The sequence below is a fragment of the Osmia bicornis genome, chromosome 8, assembly GCF_907164935.1.
Source record: "Osmia bicornis bicornis chromosome 8, iOsmBic2.1, whole genome shotgun sequence".
Classification (NCBI taxonomy): domain Eukaryota; kingdom Metazoa; phylum Arthropoda; class Insecta; order Hymenoptera; family Megachilidae; genus Osmia; species Osmia bicornis.
The window spans coordinates 5370106-5387933 of NC_060223.1; the positions used below are offsets into that span (position 1 = coordinate 5370106).

A 17828-nucleotide genomic window follows, 5' to 3' on the forward strand; every position below is an offset into this window, starting at 1 on the left:
TACAATAAGCTTCTATTGTATATTTTTACTAAAATGAATTAAAAGTGTTAAAACAGAGTGTCTCGGTTGTATCTTCTTCATTTAATATAAATAAACAATTTCAATTCATACAAAACTTGTAAGACCCTCTTTCATCGTTCAATTTTTGTTTCCATATCTATCAAATAAATGTTCTTCAAAATAGAAAGAGAATAACATTGAAGATTCATTTTTTCAAGCCCTAAAAATCCAACATTTTCGATATAATTAAAAATTAGAGGAATCAATTAATATCAGAAATCATTGAAACTGAAGAGCAGTGTGATAAATAATGAGTCTGCGACGTATCATGATGAATCTGACACGCCCCCCTTTTAATTCTGATTATTCCTCAGTTATTAGCAGTTTCTGCTCAGAGCTGTTCGTCGAAGTTGACAAAAAATCTTTTTCCAGTGTTTTTAATAGAAAATTTGAAAGAAAATTTAATAAATTAATACTTCAAGCTACAAAATTATCATAAATGGCTACGATTTCCTAAAAATCATGAAGACAAACGCGTGGTTCGAGATTCTTCTACTTTTTATATCAACAAAAGTGTCGTTTGGGATTGAAAAATATTGGCTACCAAACTTGGAATGGGAAACAGCTAGCAACTGGGTGGAGAACCGGGTACCGGAAATAGACAGTCGTGTGATCTTTCCTTTGGAAATGAGACACGCTGCGGGTCTCTCGACTTCCAAGGATCTCAGATTCTCTGGAATTGATTTATCCAGGTCTGGATCATTGGCTTTGCCCAGAAATGGAAATCTACAGGTTTGTACTCTATAATTTGGGTCAATCATTCGATACTTCAATAGGACCGGCCCTGAAATTTCGGGGGCCCGAAGCGAGCTCCCTTCACATATATGACATAAAAAAAGTAACTCGAATAAAATTTATAAAATTAACATTAAAGCTTGTATAACTAATTTAGATTTGTAGATTAGAACAAAATCATCTCCTGGGGGGGCCCTAAGCTCAGGGCCGGCCCTGTACTTCAAACATTGTCCCTGATAGAAAAAGTAAAGGATCAATCTTTTATAGTGGAAAAACATTTATTACGGTAGATTCATCTTTAAAGAAAGAATTCTAAATTGTGTTCCGCCGGCAGCATCAGTTTTTAATTTCGCGATGAGAGAAAATATCGACGCGTCACAAGGATTTTGCAAGCAATGACAAATTACTTCGAAAATTGTGTTGAAACTTTCTCATTTCGTGCTTCCATTAATCCGTAAAGTACAATTGACATATAAAACATAAATCAGTTTCTCTTGAAATAGAATCTAAAAAGAAACATCAAAAGATACAAATATGTCTCCGTTGATGCTTTATTAACCGGGCTGATGAATTTCAAAAATCACAAAGAATATTGTATTGTATTTTATTTTTTCCCGCAATTTTGGGTTTTGTTAGGTAAAGTATATACATGAATTCGCAAGTCTTTTTCTTGCTCTACAATTTTTCAAATTAATTAATTTTAAACAATTTTCAAGCTTTTGAAATGGAAGTTCCAGGAGGCAAACAAATTCATTTTCGACGTCTAACAAAATACGAAATTGCGGGAAAAAATAAAATACAAAAAACCGTGGGAATTTATTACACAACCTAACAAAATATTGCTTTTCATTTATTTTATAATCTATTAATCTTTAATTTACGAGATTCTGTATGGAATCTAAATCAAAATTTGATTACTTATATTTTTTAATAAAATTTTTAATGAAATTTAATAAAACTCATATTTTTTAATAAAATATCGCAACAGTTGAGCGAGAAAGAAAGATCGTCAGAAAGAACCAGCCAATGGCTGAGATCGGGACACCTGTTTTGGGCCGATCCCGAAAATTGGAACGGAAGTTCCGAAGCCGCGCCTCATCTCGAGCAAGTTCCGTGCCGTCAGGACGACATAGTTTTGCCAGAAAGGAAGAACACTATCAGCGTCCTTCTACCGATAGGAAGTATAGAAATAAGATCCGTTCGAACATCCGACAAGAAACAACCCCTCAGTTGGCGGCTATGGGTCGAGGCGCAGAACGGAAGAGATTTTTACAAAAGGACGTACATCGTAAGGTAAGTGAAATTTTACATTCTACGAAGGAACTTGTAAAAATCGAAGAAAATATTCAGATACACCGAGTACAGCTGCAACACGTGTCCCTGCCAAAATGACCCGAACAACGATTACTTGGAAGAAATCTGCGCGATTCAGAGGCCGAAATGTGGATTCACGCCCTGCGAATTCCCTCTTACGGTATATTAATTTAAATTCGCGTTTTCTGACACGAATTAACGAGGGAATTCTTCAGGTCGAAGGCCACTGTTGTCGATACTGCGGCGGTAGACTGTCTTTGACGAAGGAAGCATCTCTGCCTGTCGTTCGAACAGCCGCAGAGGAAGCTTTCGAGAGTTATACGAAAAGACTTGCATGGCACGTCAGACGTACCTGGAAGGGGACAGTCGAGGTTTTGATAAAGGGAAGGACTGATTATTCTGCTATCAATATCCTCGAAGCGGTGGAAAATATGAAAAGGATCTTGATAAGTAAATTTTTTATCAAATGAGTCGCACATTTTCCAAATCGATTATTTCCAAAAACATAAAAGCCAGGGAAATTGATAAAATATATAAAATTAAGCATAAAGATAAATTAAATGAATGGAATTAATCACTTTAGACCTGTGAATAGCTTAATTATATATTGCTAATTTCGTCGTCTTAAAGTCTTTGAATTTGAAATAATATTTCATTTCTTCCTTTCGAACAGGTATGAATATTGAAGTATCGAGCACCGAAACCGCAGGTGCAGCTTTGCAAGATAATCGATTGGCAGTTGCACTTGTTCCTCTCCTTGGAACGCCGTTTATCATCCTTCTTATCATCTTCTTCGTTTTCCTGTACTTCGGCTATTCGTACAGACAGTAAGTACAATCGCAGATATGATTTATATAAGAAATAAGACAACAGTAATTCATTGGAACAAATAAATTCAAAATGAAATCGCGAGCTTAGTATTAAACTCGTAAAATATCGAGCTTAATACTTCATGGTATCATACCATTCAAAAAAATAATAATTATAAAAGATACAGAAAAATCAAATTAGCGAGCATAGTGACATTAAAATGACTCTCCATCTAAAGATGGAGAGTCATTGATAGTTCCCCTCTTCTATGGCAAATTTTACCGGGGCTCTTCAGCGTGTAGCCTCTTCCTTCTTCGGCAATAGCCTCAAAAAAATCACTCATAAAAATTGTACTTGCTTCGTAAGAAGAAGCAAGCACAAATTAAGTTTCATTTTACTTCACTGCACTTTGATACTTCATTTTTGCAATCGGGTCTAATACCACGACTGCGACTTACGAACTAAGGCTTGGCCTTAAGAAAAATCAAGAGATGTTAAATTAATTAATTGATTTGCATTCTCATTTTTTCTCTCGATTTTTTGTTTTCCAACCCCAGATACAAGCTTCTCACGTATTGGAGGAGAATACGAAGAGAAACATGAAAGCTTGCTCTGGCCCTGCCTGCTTATAAACTAAACTCATTCACACCAGAAGTAAACTACCTGCCTGCCTATTGCTATATTTAAAAAGGGCAAAAAACATTCTCACAAAAATTCACTTCACGATTCTCATACGTACCACCCGGGTGCAAAAATGCCTATACCTAGGGAGAACGTCCCGGGACGCCTCCGACACCCGAGTTCAATTCAACATTCACACTCTAAAAACCATACCTTTTTGCTGAAATCGACTGACAATTAATAGTGAACATTGTACGAAAATTAATATATTTTATTTTCATATTCTATTAAATATCTAAGGTAATATGTATGAGTTGTAATAATTTTTCAAATTATTCTCGATGAGTATTTTCTAATTGTATGATAATATTATAGTAAATTAATGTTGTTAATAAACGATACAAATCCCACGTCCTAACCACACACACACACGTGGAATTTATATCGTGTATAGTTCACTATGTTTGTCAGTCGCCAAAATATATTATATTTAATATTAAACCTTGTCCACCGCCCTCCACCCACGCGAGTACATCTAAATACCCGAATGAGCTTTGGGCATAAAAATGAACAAGGCCAATGGTAATTTCCACCTACCAGTTTTCTTCATGTGTGCTGAAACGCCTAAGCTAAAACGTATGATCAGTAAAAACTAATACATTGATATTTTAACTTTATTAAAAAAAAGAATATCGTTAAAATAATATGCATAAAAAATTGAAGAACGTTACAATATCAAGAGAGATTTCAATATCAAAATAAATAATCTACGTAATCAAAAATATTCATAATTATTACTTTGACATCGAAATCTGCTCGTCGCGAAATAATTTCTTGTACATGTAGAAAAAAGAAATGTATTCTGAAATCGGAGGGTCATCCGACTTCTCTACATTTTTAAACTCGAAATATGTGTATATAAATATGTACAAGAAAACCCTAGCCTGAGCTAAGAAATAAAACACAGAAAAATAATTTGCACGATTATCATTGTATAAAATGATGCAGTGATATTCGTGTGTCACTATGCTCGCTCAAAAGATGAACATTACAACCGATCCCCGTGTCGATTCGGACCATTCATCCTACGCCATGATGGGGACCGGAGGAACTATTAAGCATGCGACTCACCGATCGTTGACTTGTACCACTGTACTCGTAAAGCATCTTTGCAATTGACCCATGACTGACCCACGACTGACCCATGATAGATGAGGTGTTCTCGTACAATCCAGATTAGTCACTTTGTCCCTTAGTTTGCCAAGGAAATGATACCCTCACTGGCCAAAGCTCCGTTCTGAAACCGAAAGTACTAAACGGTTGAAATATTTGTTATATATTCGAATTTCGAATAATCTATATTATTTTCCAATATATTACAATTAACATACTTAAATTTATTCATTACAACGTCCAACAAGCAAGCATTTACAACTTTACAAATAATTAGTAGTTTCCTAACCTAACCCAATTCTAATGCGCAAGTAAATTTTTAAACACGCGAGAATAACCACGCTATAACGCGCAGTAATACATTTGCGAATGCATGCCAAGATACTAGAAAATACAGTAGAATAATTACCAAAATATGCCAAATCGTGTAGATAATCACACCATAAAACACATTAACACGAGTAATTAAGGAGTCTCGAAAGACGACACAAGGGCACACACATCGACTAGTCCCCTAGTTATACAAGCCCAATTAGCACGTGACCACTTCGACCAATCATACGTCACGATCGGAAGTATATGTAAGCTGAGGTGGGGCGCGACCAATCACAGATTGCGTTATTCTCCGGAGACTTCTTGTCAGCGAGAAACAATGTATATGCATAATAGAGAACCACACCACATAACGTGTTAATAGACCCTCATAAATATGCGTAATTATACATAATATACGTAATTATGTATAATATAACACTCAGATGAACACATGCTCCATTAATTTAATCGTTAACTCGTACGAATACAGATTGACAGGTAGACGTAACCCCCTTAACGGTCACGGGAAGACTGACTGTGTTTGACTGTATGCTAGGTCAAACGGTTGACAACAAAATACCGTGGTGCTCAGTAAACTTTTTTGTTTAAATGAGCTACTTTGATTCTTTCAGTTTATTCTACTTATATTTATTTAATCACAATATTTAATTTTATAACTATTTATTAACTGAAATTTTATTAGATCTATTAAAATTGATTAGTTTTGTAACTTCTACGTGTAGTTATATTACAAAATTTCTTTTAATTATTATACTTCTATATGATTACCTTTAACTGTGGAAATGATTTTTGAAAAATCGAGGATATGAGAACGTGAAACGACGAGTAACATTTAAAGCCAACAATTTAACGAGAAATAGGTATGGTATCTCGAGGAGGTTATATTTCGGTGAAATGCAGCATTTCACCGGAAAAGTGGTGATCAACTTTTCCATAAGATAGTTGTGTTTGACCCTTATATCCCGCCAACACTGTTGAAAGAGTATAGGTCACACGAAAAAAAGAGATAGAGAAAAAAAAATAAAAGAGCGGACGATGGAAAAAGTAATTACACGGATATGAAACACGAGACACGGTATGCAAGTGCCTCCACTTCCCCTCCTGTTGCATCCTTCAGACCGGAAGTCTGCGAAATTAACTTCCCTGCTGGATATTTCTCCGCTAGAGTGGGTGAAATTTGTTTGTTTCAAGTCTTTCAGGGTAAAATTTTCTCGAAGATACAAAAATCTTGTTGGAATTTTTATTTTTCATCGAAAATAAATATCCGTACTATTTCTGTCACAAATTACAATTCGAATTTCGTATCTTAATGAAATCAACAGAAAAGGTGGCTGTTTCGAATTTAACCAGCTGAATTATGTTTGCGTGCAGCAAACCGGACATGTGCAAATTCAAAAGTTCCGTTTCCGGTTGTTTGCCTCCTAGTGAGGTCGCTACAAATGGAGTTGGTAAAGGTACAAAGGTGAAACGGATATCGAGAGATTTACCTACTCAACAAAAGTAAAAAAGAAAAAAAAATGGACCAGAGTGAAAATGAAGGGACGAAACAAATTAGAAAAATCTTGTAAATTGTAAAATCAAAAAATAGCAGAGAAGAATACGTAAATAGAAACAGACGTAGGAATAATGAAAGGGAGATCATAAGCAGGGTCCGAGAATGTTTCAATTTACGAAATAGCGGTGGCAACAACCTAGTAGCCGACGAACTCGCTTCCATTTACTATTTACCATTTTACACTCGGCAATTCCTTCGTCGCCGTGTTTTGCAGCGACCCTTTTGCCAGAAACTCATGGCATTTAATTAGCTCGATCTCCCAAATTGACTCGAATATCTTATTTCAGGAATGCCATGATTTTTGGCATTTTGCAATGGAAAATTAATGGAAATATATAATAGCTTCGTAGAATATAATACTTTTCAAATTTATTTAATTAAATATTATGGTGCATCAAAATAATATAAAGTATTTTATTTGCAATTTTCTTCGCCCAGGGCCGGCCCTGAGATTTCGGGCCCCTTTACATATATGACATAAAAAAGTACCTCAAATAAAATTTATAGAAGACGCAAAATCGTCTTATGGGGGGCCTGGACCTTGGGGGGCCCTAGGCGGCCGCCTAGTGTCCCTAGGCCCAGGGCCGGCTCTGTCTTCGCCCCCTGGATATTCCATGGTTTATAAATTTTTGCCTTCCATTATTCAAGCTCTGATAATTTTAATTTAAAAAAAGAATCATCATCGCTTCATTAATTTTTCTCTAATAAACTACAACAAAAAATTATGTTTTCCAGTATGCTATCCGGCTGCACAGATATATTCTCGTCCATCAGGGACGGTGTACGAGTGGACAAATCTCAACCCAGCAAACCATTTGGTTTCGCTCGTTTCGAAAATGTTCCAGAGGGCAGCGTTCAAATAGCAAACGTAGAAAACGTCGAGCAACCTGTTAAAATCGAGGAGAACGAGGAGGAGGACTCGGGTGGAAGATTCGAAAATCCTTTGTACAGATCCAAGAGGAGAAGAAAAGAGGAAAGTGAGGTGCTAAACATGGAGGCTCCTTTGAGATTGGCTACGCTTAGAGATAAAGTGGAGGAGATCGAAGAGGCGGAAATTGATATTGATGAATGAAACAACAATTCCAGAGTATATTTAACTTTTTATTGAATATGCAATAAAGAGTTTTCATTCACTTATGGAAGTAACTGCAAAATTTAATTTCCATTCACGAAGCACATATTAGAAGCGTTAAAGGTTGGAGGATAAATAAGAGACTTTCCAGCCCATGGAATAGCGCGGAACTTACTGAGAGAAAGAGCCAGGGGTACTGGAAGAAGGGATTGTACTGCCAGCACTCCCACCCTCTGATGCGCAACCCCTATACCAGAACCTCCAGTGCGCAACAACCCTCCAATTGGATGATTACCATTCAACGAAATTTGAAATTTCTAATGAGAAATATCAATAAAATTGTTCTCCAGTTAAATAAAACAGGTGTTTTAACACTAGACTGCCGGAGCGAGTCAATTTGATTCATTTACGATTTTATTGCTATATTAAATAATTTTTTTTGTATACAAATGTATACAAATACTAATCCCTTCCCCTCCCCTCTCCTTAGTTCCAAAATCCATATGTGCTATACTATTTTGACGGATGTGAGTCTGGCAATCTAGTGTTAAAGAGTAGTTAGGATGTGTAAGAGGGTGGTCCTTGAATTACTATAATAACATACCTCCAGGGAATGAATTTATGTAAAAAAATAGAAAAATGCTAAAAAGCTAAAAATGCTGTGTAAATCTAACTTTTTATTCATTTTAATTTTAAATTGCACGCCCCAGTTTGAAAACTATACCAGTGGCGCCAGTTAGCGGTGAGCGCAAGAACTAACAAAATTAAATATCCCTTTTTTTCCATAAAATAAGCAACTTTTATGATTCATTGGCATTAGTAAAATATTCTATGGATTTAGTTCTAATAAAATAATCCTAATTCAATTAGCTGCGAGCCTTACGTTTGTTATTTAAAAAATAACACTTTGGGGACGCTGAAACACTATAGCCATCTAGTGGTGAAACCCTCATCAAATTACTGTTCAAAAAGTAAATTCGAATCGTATTCAAACATTCCCGTATATTTTATAAAAGGTAAACATTTACAATACTATAATAGTGGCATAACGTTTATAGAAATACCAAACAATTTGTCTATTTCATAATATGGTATATTATTCTAATTCAACTGTTCACTATAGAGTTTTCTATGATTCTAATTTTGTTAAATATTATCAACTTTTGTACATTGCAAATAAATAACTTTATATTTGTTTTCTATGTTCAGAGAGTATGGATACGTTCATTTGTAATAAATGCTTTGCTACACCATACAGGGGGAAAAAACCATTTTGCTTAACACAATGTGGTCACATATATTGTCATGGATGCATACAGCAAGGTAAATTTAATAAAATAATTTTCCAAGATAATCAGTATTTATGAAAATATATTTCTTGTAATATAGCTGAGAAGCAGTGTCCTCAGTGCCAGCAACCAGATATATTTTCTGTGGAGTTACAACAACCATCACTGGCAAAAGTAGAAAATTTCTTTGCTCCACTCAATGAATCATTGGAATCATTGCATAAAATATGTGGATTCCAAAATAATCAAGTGAAAATTATGATACAACGTTTCTATGAGATTGTATGGTTTATTAATTTTTTTTATATTTAATGAAAACAAGAATCTAATCAATTAATTAAATTTAAGGATAAAAAGTATGAAAAACTGAAGTCTCACTATTATAATCTTACTCATAATATAAAAATGCTGAGAGACAAATATATTAAGCTCAAAACGGAAAATACAGAACAAAAGAAGAAACTTATGACCTTTGAAGTAAACAATAGAACACTAAATTCTTTGAGTGATTCTACACCATTAAGCGTTCAAAATCAAAGAAATGCAAACAGCAGGTATAATATATATATATATATAGTAATTTTATTCTATGAAATTTCTTCTTTGAAAATATTTAATCTTTTCTGTTTATAGACAAGCACCAAATTCATATTTTTCATCTTGCGGAACTAATATATCAAGTCAATCTTTTAATGTAGGAAGAGGACATACAATATTAGAAGGTTTTCGTATACCTTATCCTCTATCTGTAAAATCAGTTGGTTCTCGTGGAACTTCAGATTCTAATTCTACTTATACATTTAGACGTTAAATACGATTCTAATATTTTCAAGATTTAAGTATTATATGTATTTATTAATCAACTTTTCAGAAATTCTTAAACATAATTTTTAAATTTTTAAATTAAGTTTTTAAATTATAAATTGTAGTTTTGTTTTATATCGATTAAGCATTGTAAAATGCAATGATTATGACGAACAGAAACAAGTGAAAAGGTTAAGTAAAATCGAAGATAAAATAATTTACATGTAGTACTTTGAAAAATACAGATATGCTTATTTTTACCATCAATCATAGGTCTTGACAACTAACAGATATTTTAAGAGAAAAATATCTGTGGAAAAACAAGTTTATTTTGATCGTAACATTGAATAAATGTATAAATTTAGAAATAATTACATGATAACATGAGATTAACGATTACCTCATGATTGTAGACTAAGTAAGCTAACAATTTAAAAATAATTCATGTTTTCATTAATGTTCAATAAAAGCTACATTGCCATATATAATTGTGTACAGTTTATGGCCTTCTTGCCCACGTGCGATTTGTGTTAGCATAGTATTTTATTCGTTCAACGAAAGACCATACCTGTTTTTGCGCCGCTCGGGAAGGCCCTCTATTCTTATTTCTAACGTCGCACTTGTATACACGGTGGACAAAATATATGAACAGAGAAAACAAGCGATAACGTCAACAGTCGAAGGGTATACCGAATATAAGACCACTAAGTATGCTGTCCGGTACCACGACACGCTTGCGCAGACGAAGCATATTTAAGCCAATCAGGGTCAACATGCGTAGAACGAACGAACACTTGTCGTATGAAAGGTATGGTCTATCGTTAAACGAATAATAGCAATGGTAAATAAATACATGTAACAATGGTAAAGTTATAAGCATTAATACAAAATGACAACACAACCTAAACAATTAAAAGTGGCAGATACGAAAGCCTCATTTATTACATCGTTGATAGTAAGTAAAACATGATAATTTCTACATAATTTACTATAGCACGTGTCAGATATTTCTACAAGGTTCACTGTAGAAATTGCGGAAAATTTAACTAGAATTTTTAATTATAAAAACTACAGTTTTATATTTTTAAGAAGTAAAATTCAACAAATTTATTTTCGATTTAATATTTAAGTTTATCAAGATTAGTTAGATTAATATAATGTTATTTTAGAAAACAAGAATCTTATTCATTGTTTTACAATGTAATAATGTTGATTTGAATAGGCAGGAGGACTAGCTGGTGTTTCTGTAGACATAATATTATTTCCATTAGACACATTAAAGACACGACTACAGTCTAAACAGGGTTTTAGGAAATCAGGAGGATTTTCTAATCTTTATAAAGGAATTTTTCCTGTGTTCATTGGTTCTGCACCAACTGGTAAAAATACATGTTGTATAAACATGATTAACATGTAAAAGAATTTAATATATATATAGAGAGAAGTATGTAAAATAAAAATATATACATAATGTTCTTTACAATATTGCAGCATCTTTGTTCTTTGTAACTTACGAAGGTATCAAAAATGTAACACAGCCCCGTGTACCTGAAAGATATCACTCTTTGCTACATATGAGTGCAGCATCTTTAGCAGAAATGGTAAATTATATATACAATTAAAACAGAATTATAAATCAAATTTTCATATGTATTAAACGTAGGTAGCTTGTTTAATACGAGTACCAATAGAGGTTTTGAAACAAAGAAAGCAAGCTTTAATATTTCAAAGAAAAGATGTCAGTCTTAGATTACTGTATTGTGGCTACTGGAGCACAGTAATAAGAGATATGCCTTTTAGCTTAATACAGTTTCCATTATGGGAGGGCTTTAAAAAAATTTGGAGTTCAAATGTTGATAGAGATATCTTACCAGCAGAAAGTGCGATATGTGGTGCAATTGCAGGTATAAAATTTTATAACAATAGGTTGTACAGTTTTATTTGTTGCATAATTGATAACATAAATCCTCTTAGGTGGCATATCAGCTGCTATCACAACACCACTAGATGTTATAAAAACAAGAATAATGCTTTCACATAAAAATGAGAGTGCCTCAAAATTAAAAGTACTTTATGTTATACAAAATGTTTATAACGAAAAGGGCTTACATGGGTAAGACTTAACATTTATATACATTACAGTTAGTTTTGATTTTATAAAACATTTATTATAAATTTTATAGACTTTTTGCTGGTATTGGTCCTAGAGTAATGTGGATAACTTTGGGAGGTTTCATTTTCTTTGGAACTTACGAAGGAGCAAGAACTGCAGTTATGCAGTATTTCTTGCCTCTTTCTATTCTTACTGAACAAACTGATAAATGTCAGTAATGTTGATAGATATTAAACAAATTTAGTCAAAGTGTTATTGTTAATAAGTACAACTTAGTAAATATAATAATATTTACAGTTACTATATATAAAAGATGCACTTATATAGTTATAAAAATAAATTTTATACTTACTTTTGAAAATTGTATATACATTTCGTTTTAACAGTAATTATTTATAAAAAATAACGACATTTTCGCAATATAAACATTTTATAACATTTATGTATAAATATATAAACTCTTTTTTAAAAAAGTTATTTAACATTTTTGAAGGTATATGTATATCTTTCTTTTAAAGTATACAACATTTTGTAGCGCTTAAAGTTTAGATTTTAAATTATACATTAATTTTTCTAACTTCATTGCTTTCTGAAGATTACCATTAATCTTCAATTTTCCCATCATGAACGCTGACGCAGGTTTCAGTTTTCCTTAGTAAGCATAAAATTTGTAATCATTAGTACAAATTACTATAATTTAAGTATGAATAGTGCATAAACATGATATACTGTACTATACATAAAATATATTTAAATAGAGTAGTTGTAGAATTTTCCACTATAAAAACATTATGGCCTATTTTAATATGTATCTACATACCAGTAAACATTGCAAAAAAGTTTTGAGAGTCCATCGTAAGTACTGCATCTGGTGGTTGACTGGGCTCTCCTTTTCCTACTGCACCTTTTCCATTCTTAAGATCCAAGAACCATATACTAGCTTCATCACCTACAAAAGTTATGTTAAGAACACAATCTTAAATGCTATACAAAGGTTATTACCTTTAACATTAAACTGATATACAGCTCCCGTTTTGTTAACAAGTTCATTGTTTAAATTAGCTTCAATGGCAGTGAATATTTGTGCAACTTTTGCATTTGATTTACTACCATCTTGTGTGGTAGCAGTTTTCTGCATGCCAACAATTTTTGCATCATTTTGCAAATCTAAATTTTCTTCTACAAAGAAATCTAGCATCAATTTGTCTTTGTTTGCTAGAAAAAACACAGTTATTATAGAAAATATTAGTATTTTACATTAGTTGTAAAAAAAGTTGATAAAATGAATATTGCACGAAACAAACCTGGATTACATGCATACTCAGTAAAGTCAGTAATTCCTTCCTGTTTTAATATTTCTTCATCAATTAAAAATTGTCCTGTAATAGATCTACTGTCCTTGGAAATTAAAGCATACACAGCATCTCCCATTATCTCAGGTTTACGGCTAAAATCACTTGAATCAGGACCAGATAACATTTCAATTGCAGCAGTATGAATGGCTAAAATAAAAGTATAAAGTTAAAAATTAATGAATAAAAACAAAACATTGTTATGAAAGTAAATAGTGTACCAGTTTTTGGCCAAACAGCATTTACAGCTACACCATTTTCTTTAAACTCTTCTGCCATTCCAAGAGCACACATTGACATACCAAATTTAGATATTGTGTATGCTACATGATTTTTAAACCATATTGGTTTCATACTTAATGGTGGACTTATATTCACTATATGAGGATTTGAGCTTTTCAGTAAATAGGGTAAACATACTTTAGACCTTAAAATAATTATTGTACTATTAGTAACTTCAATTTTTACACAAGAAGGTTACATCAACATATAATATGGAATTTGTGTGCTTACACTAAAAATGTTCCCCTGGCATTGATAGTATTCATAAGATCATATCTTTTCATATCGGTCTGTAATGTGCCTGTTAAAGAAATTGCACTTGCATTATTAATAACAACATCAATACCGCCAAATTTATTAACAGCATTTTCTACTGCAGAAACTACTTGTGCTTCGTCTCTTACATCTACAATACAAGGTAATGCTTTTCCACCCATTTGTTCAACTAAAACAATTGAATACTTTATTTAGTAAAATGAATTAAAGAAAATGAAATGCAGATGATTTTGTATGTAAAATGTATATTATAATTACTCTCTTTAGCTGCAGTATATATAGTGCCTGGTAATTTTGGATGCGGTTCTGCAGTCTTAGCTGCAATAACAATATTTGCTCCATCCTTTGCAGCTTTCAAAGCAATGCTTTTTCCAATTCCTCTTGATGCTCCAGTAATAAAAATTGTACGACCCGCAAGTTTTCTATTTTAAATACCCATATATTGTGTAATCATTTCACTAACTAATACATAAATAATATAACAACTATATTAATTGAATCTACAAATTTTAACTCCATATAATTTTAAACATATTTTTATTGATATATCAAATCTGTTTAACTACTTCAAATGGAAGGTTGGAATATATAATTTTAGCTCTGTCATATTTGTATTAAAATGAGTAGAAATGAATATTCATTATATTTTAAAGTGATTTATCTAACTAATTTACAAATATTTTATAAAATTTATAATACATACCCTGTGTTAATCATATTGTAAACAGATTGAGAAACTGCCATAAGAGTTAATAATAATTAAAGAACTTTCTTATTGTAGTAACAGTGTATATTTATATAAGCAGAAATAATCAGATAAAAAAGTACACTTTGCTTCGAAAAACGTCACAGTTTAATGTCCAATTTCAATAATTATCATTGTTGTAAATTGTAAGATTACTATATGTATGTATTTGACAACATGGCGAAAATTTCATGCATCACAATAATGGGGACTAGTGTCCCGCAAATTAATGCACCAGTTTTATGTCTGTAAATTTAAACCTTAGAACATAAGTAAGATTCAACAGATTAATATAAATATTCAATGAAAAATAAAAATCTATAATCGTCTTTAGTTGAAAATTAAATGTCAGAATTGTCTCTTAGGGTTTTTGTGTTTCTGATTTGCATAAGTTTTTGTAAATATTATATTTTATCTTTATATCAGTATATGTATATATATGTATCGTTAGGAAATATAATATCTAATACAAGATTCATTTTTAGAATAAATTACTTATTCTATTTACACAATCATTGTTGTTTTGCTGATGTCTTTATATTGACAACAATCTAAAAGGAAGTTTGAACGTTTATCCAGTGAACTTGGTGAAAAATGAACTTTTGAAACATTTTATTATATTGTTTAACATAAAAATATCATAGGTAAACTGTGTATACATATATATATACTCTAAATAAAGTTATTTCATTCATATTAGTTTTCAGAAGTCAAGGTTATGTTTATACCGGTACAACAATGTGTGGTATATTCTGTTATATTTCACAAAATCATGAGAAGAGTTCCCAAGTACCAAATGAGGTATTATTATTTAATTATATTAATCATAAGTTGAAATAAATAAATTATAGAAGTATAATTTTCTAGTGGAATGCTTGTAAAGACTTAATATGTGCCCGTGGTCCTGATAAAGTAACAGAGCGAATTGAATATTTAACTCCAAATTGGTTTGGACACTTTAATGCTTCTGTACTATGGATGCAAGGTTCCAATTTAAATATACAACCTGCTATAGATTCTATTGGAAATATACTTCTGTGGAATGGAGATATATTTTCTGGAGATTTGGTAAATATTTTACATCATATAAATGTATTAAGTACATTAAACTTTTGTATTTAATTTTATATGTTTTCTAGGCACAAGATAACATGTGTGATACCGATATAATGTTGAATGCTCTTCAATCATCCTTAAATATCATACCTGTATTTCAAAAAATACAAGGTCCATATAGCTTTATATATTTTCAAAAGTCAACTAATATTTTGTATTTTGGTAGAGATATTATAGGAAGGCATAGTCTGCTCTTAAAAGTGAATACAGATGAAAATGTTTTGACTTTAACATCTGTTGCTAGCAAAGAACTACATGGGATTACAGAAGTTCCTGCAATTGGAATTTTTGCAGTGAACTTAACTAGTTCAAGGGTAAATCTTTCATGCTATCCATGGAAAGAACCTGATTTAAGATTTACAGATATCATTGAAACATTAGAAACACACTTAAATGTAGACATTAACATTAGAGAAACTATATTGGAATTTGATACTTTAACACATTTGCACATGCATCCTGATATTAAAGATTTGGAATATCTAGAAAGTAGTTCTTGTCTTGACAATTTTTACAAAACATTAAAGTATTTATTAGAAAGTAAGGAAATATATGAAAGAGTAGATCATTTATCGCATCTCCTTCATAAAGCTGTAGAAGTTAGAATAAAGAAACAGCCAAAATTCTGTAAAATGTGTGTACAGTTAGTTTTAAACGGAGAAAAAGTTGAATGTAATCATGCAAAAGTAGGCATATTATTTTCTGGAGGCTTGGATTCTGCAATTTTAGCATTAATTGCAGACAAATATGTATTACAAAACGAATCTATTGATTTGATAAATGTTGCATTTGAAAAGTCCGTTAATATATCTAGAAAATCCAATACAAATAATGGTGAACAAGCTACAGAAGACCAGTATGATGTTCCTGATAGAAAAACTGGGAAGCAAACATTTATGGAACTTTCAAGGATCTGTCCAAAGAGGAAATGGAATTTTATAGAAGCAAGTATCATTACTGTCAAATCTTTATAATTTATGGGTATGATAGATCTTTATATATGTTTTTCATCTGTTTCAGGTAAATGTTAGTCAGACAGAGTTGCAGAAACATCGTTCTTCCCGAATTTGTAATTTACTGTATCCACTTTGTACCATATTGGATGAAAGTTTAGGTTGTGCTGTATGGTTTGCAAGTCGCGCAAAAGGTACAATTGATGGAAGTGCTAACATCTATGAATCACCTTGTAGAGTACTTCTATTAGGCATGGGGGCAGACGAATTATTTGGTGGATATATGAGGCATAGAACGATATTAAGGCATAAAGGGTGGGATGCTTTAGCAGAAGAGTTAAACATCGAACTAGCCAGAATTTCTGAAAGAAATTTAGGCCGTGATGATCGTATCGTATCTGATCATGGACGGCAATCTAGACTGCCATACTTGGATGAAAATCTAGTACAATATGTTCAACAATTAAAACCATGGGAAAGGTAAATCAAAGGATAAAAGAATAATACTAATGGCAAAGAACTAATATCCTGAAATTGTTTATAGGTGTTATCCAACAGATAAAATGACATCAGGTTTAGGAGATAAATTATTATTACGTTTGGTGGCCTGTAAACTTGGTTTCCAAGATACTGCAAATTTTCCTAAGAGAGCTTTTCAATTTGGATCTCGAATTGCTAATAGTAAAGAAAATGCTAAAGATATATCAAATCGTTTGTAAAATGACGGTATGTATAGTTTTATTTAGGTATTGGTAAATAAGATTATAAAATATCTAATGTTGGGATTTTTTAAATGTTTATTGCAGTTAGTTTTTTAATGTTACTTGACAGGATGATACTTGTCATAAGTATGATAAAAAAGTGTTCAGAATTGTTTGAAATTGAAATGGGCATTGAGGGGTTTACAATACAAGATTAATAAATTATGAAGCCAAAAGCATACAAGTGTACCCTGAATTGTTACAGTCTACCTCAAAAGTATGCCTAATTTCAGCAAATCTGTGATATTTCATGTGTGTTACTGCTTTTTTGTGTGTTTTATGTGTTCTAGCTTAGTATGTGCTTGACTTTATAAAAATATTTTTTTAACCTTATATAGTTTTTTATGTATAAACAAAATAAATGAACAAAATAATGAATTTTATATTGTATACCAAATCTATCATGTATAAGTTATTTAGAGTAATATCAGATAACATATAGTATGGATACTCCTATTGAA

The 17828-nt window shown here is 31.9% G+C and overlaps 6 protein-coding genes across 12 annotated transcripts in view; 4 read left to right on the forward strand and 2 right to left on the reverse strand.

Moving 5' to 3' along the window:
• LOC114879872 (ras-related and estrogen-regulated growth inhibitor) overlaps nucleotides 1-10363 on the reverse strand; it is an 83479-nt gene extending 73116 nt beyond the window's left edge. For both annotated transcript variants that reach the window (XM_029195227.2, XM_046286817.1), the window contains exons 1-2: nucleotides 10338-10363; nucleotides 4672-4837 (exon numbers count right to left, since the gene is read on the reverse strand). The gene's annotated coding sequence lies outside the window, so the exon portion shown is untranslated. The remainder of the gene's footprint in view (nucleotides 1-4671; nucleotides 4838-10337) is intronic.
• On the forward strand, nucleotides 390-8053 carry LOC114879876. Its single transcript, XM_029195235.2, has 6 exons — nucleotides 390-792; nucleotides 1784-2088; nucleotides 2146-2269; nucleotides 2325-2559; nucleotides 2783-2936; nucleotides 7340-8053. The coding sequence occupies exons 1-6, from the start codon at nucleotides 523-525 to the stop codon at nucleotides 7674-7676; spliced, it is 1425 nt and encodes a 474-aa protein (XP_029051068.2). The 5' UTR covers nucleotides 390-522; the 3' UTR covers nucleotides 7677-8053.
• Nucleotides 8151-10211, forward strand: LOC114879881 (RING finger protein narya). Of its 2 annotated transcripts, none has more exons than XM_029195239.2 (5): nucleotides 8151-8767; nucleotides 8886-8999; nucleotides 9066-9247; nucleotides 9314-9519; nucleotides 9599-10211. In XM_029195239.2, the coding sequence occupies exons 2-5, from the start codon at nucleotides 8891-8893 to the stop codon at nucleotides 9774-9776; spliced, it is 675 nt and encodes a 224-aa protein (XP_029051072.2). In that variant the 5' UTR covers nucleotides 8151-8767; nucleotides 8886-8890; the 3' UTR covers nucleotides 9777-10211. The 2 variants fall into 2 exon arrangements, with proteins under 2 accessions (XP_029051072.2, XP_029051073.2); XM_029195240.2 differs by having other exon boundaries at nucleotides 8151-8692.
• A 180-nt stretch (nucleotides 10364-10543) lies between the features above and the next one.
• Nucleotides 10544-12283, forward strand: LOC114879877 (S-adenosylmethionine mitochondrial carrier protein-like). The gene is made up of 6 exons (XM_029195236.2): nucleotides 10544-10724; nucleotides 10992-11148; nucleotides 11261-11370; nucleotides 11433-11673; nucleotides 11744-11882; nucleotides 11953-12283. The coding sequence occupies exons 1-6, from the start codon at nucleotides 10659-10661 to the stop codon at nucleotides 12098-12100; spliced, it is 861 nt and encodes a 286-aa protein (XP_029051069.1). The 5' UTR covers nucleotides 10544-10658; the 3' UTR covers nucleotides 12101-12283.
• Nucleotides 12284-12304: 21 nt separating this feature from the next.
• Nucleotides 12305-14670, reverse strand: LOC114879868 (hydroxysteroid dehydrogenase-like protein 2). The gene is made up of 8 exons (XM_029195223.2): nucleotides 14496-14670; nucleotides 14051-14214; nucleotides 13748-13961; nucleotides 13456-13661; nucleotides 13187-13384; nucleotides 12885-13097; nucleotides 12703-12831; nucleotides 12305-12533 (listed from the first exon to the last, which is right to left on the reverse strand). Exons 1-8 carry the CDS (start codon nucleotides 14534-14536, stop codon nucleotides 12421-12423), a joined length of 1278 nt encoding a protein of 425 aa, XP_029051056.2. The 5' UTR covers nucleotides 14537-14670; the 3' UTR covers nucleotides 12305-12420.
• Nucleotides 14671-14716: 46 nt separating this feature from the next.
• On the forward strand, nucleotides 14717-17745 carry LOC114879867 (asparagine synthetase domain-containing protein 1). 5 transcript variants are annotated; one of them, XM_029195219.2, is made up of 8 exons: nucleotides 14717-14809; nucleotides 15023-15181; nucleotides 15245-15338; nucleotides 15405-15605; nucleotides 15677-16597; nucleotides 16674-17086; nucleotides 17151-17332; nucleotides 17413-17745. In XM_029195219.2, exons 3-7 carry the CDS (start codon nucleotides 15276-15278, stop codon nucleotides 17323-17325), a joined length of 1773 nt encoding a protein of 590 aa, XP_029051052.2. In that variant the 5' UTR covers nucleotides 14717-14809; nucleotides 15023-15181; nucleotides 15245-15275; the 3' UTR covers nucleotides 17326-17332; nucleotides 17413-17745. The 5 variants fall into 5 exon arrangements, with proteins under 5 accessions (XP_029051052.2, XP_029051054.2, XP_029051055.2 ...); XM_029195220.2 differs by having other exon boundaries at nucleotides 14808-14934; nucleotides 15238-15338; XM_029195218.2 differs by having other exon boundaries at nucleotides 14808-14934.
• The last annotated feature ends 83 nt before the right edge of the window (nucleotides 17746-17828 follow it).

Coding starts and splice junctions, on each gene's coding strand:
- LOC114879876 (XM_029195235.2), top strand. CDS start 523: ATGAAGACAAACGCGTGGTTCGAGATTCTTCTACTTTTTATATCAACA. Junction 2,270..2,324: donor CCTGCGAATTCCCTCTTACG/GTATATTAATTT, acceptor GGAATTCTTCAG/GTCGAAGGCCACTGTTGTCG. Junction 2,937..7,339: donor TTCGGCTATTCGTACAGACA/GTAAGTACAATC, acceptor TATGTTTTCCAG/TATGCTATCCGGCTGCACAG.
- LOC114879881 (XM_029195239.2), top strand. CDS start 8,891: ATGGATACGTTCATTTGTAATAAATGCTTTGCTACACCATACAGGGGG. Junction 9,000..9,065: donor TCATGGATGCATACAGCAAG/GTAAATTTAATA, acceptor CTTGTAATATAG/CTGAGAAGCAGTGTCCTCAG. Junction 9,520..9,598: donor CAAAGAAATGCAAACAGCAG/GTATAATATATA, acceptor TTCTGTTTATAG/ACAAGCACCAAATTCATATT.
- LOC114879877 (XM_029195236.2), top strand. CDS start 10,659: ATGACAACACAACCTAAACAATTAAAAGTGGCAGATACGAAAGCCTCA. Junction 11,149..11,260: donor CATTGGTTCTGCACCAACTG/GTAAAAATACAT, acceptor ACAATATTGCAG/CATCTTTGTTCTTTGTAACT. Junction 11,371..11,432: donor CAGCATCTTTAGCAGAAATG/GTAAATTATATA, acceptor TATTAAACGTAG/GTAGCTTGTTTAATACGAGT.
- LOC114879868 (XM_029195223.2), bottom strand. CDS start 14,536: ATGGCAGTTTCTCAATCTGTTTACAATATGATTAACACAGG. Junction 14,215..14,495: donor TACAATATGATTAACACAGG/GTATGTATTATA, acceptor TATTTAAAATAG/AAAACTTGCGGGTCGTACAA. Junction 13,098..13,186: donor TGAGTATGCATGTAATCCAG/GTTTGTTTCGTG, acceptor TGTTTTTTCTAG/CAAACAAAGACAAATTGATG.
- LOC114879867 (XM_029195219.2), top strand. CDS start 15,276: ATGTGTGGTATATTCTGTTATATTTCACAAAATCATGAGAAGAGTTCC. Junction 15,606..15,676: donor ATATATTTTCTGGAGATTTG/GTAAATATTTTA, acceptor TATGTTTTCTAG/GCACAAGATAACATGTGTGA. Junction 17,087..17,150: donor CAATTAAAACCATGGGAAAG/GTAAATCAAAGG, acceptor AATTGTTTATAG/GTGTTATCCAACAGATAAAA.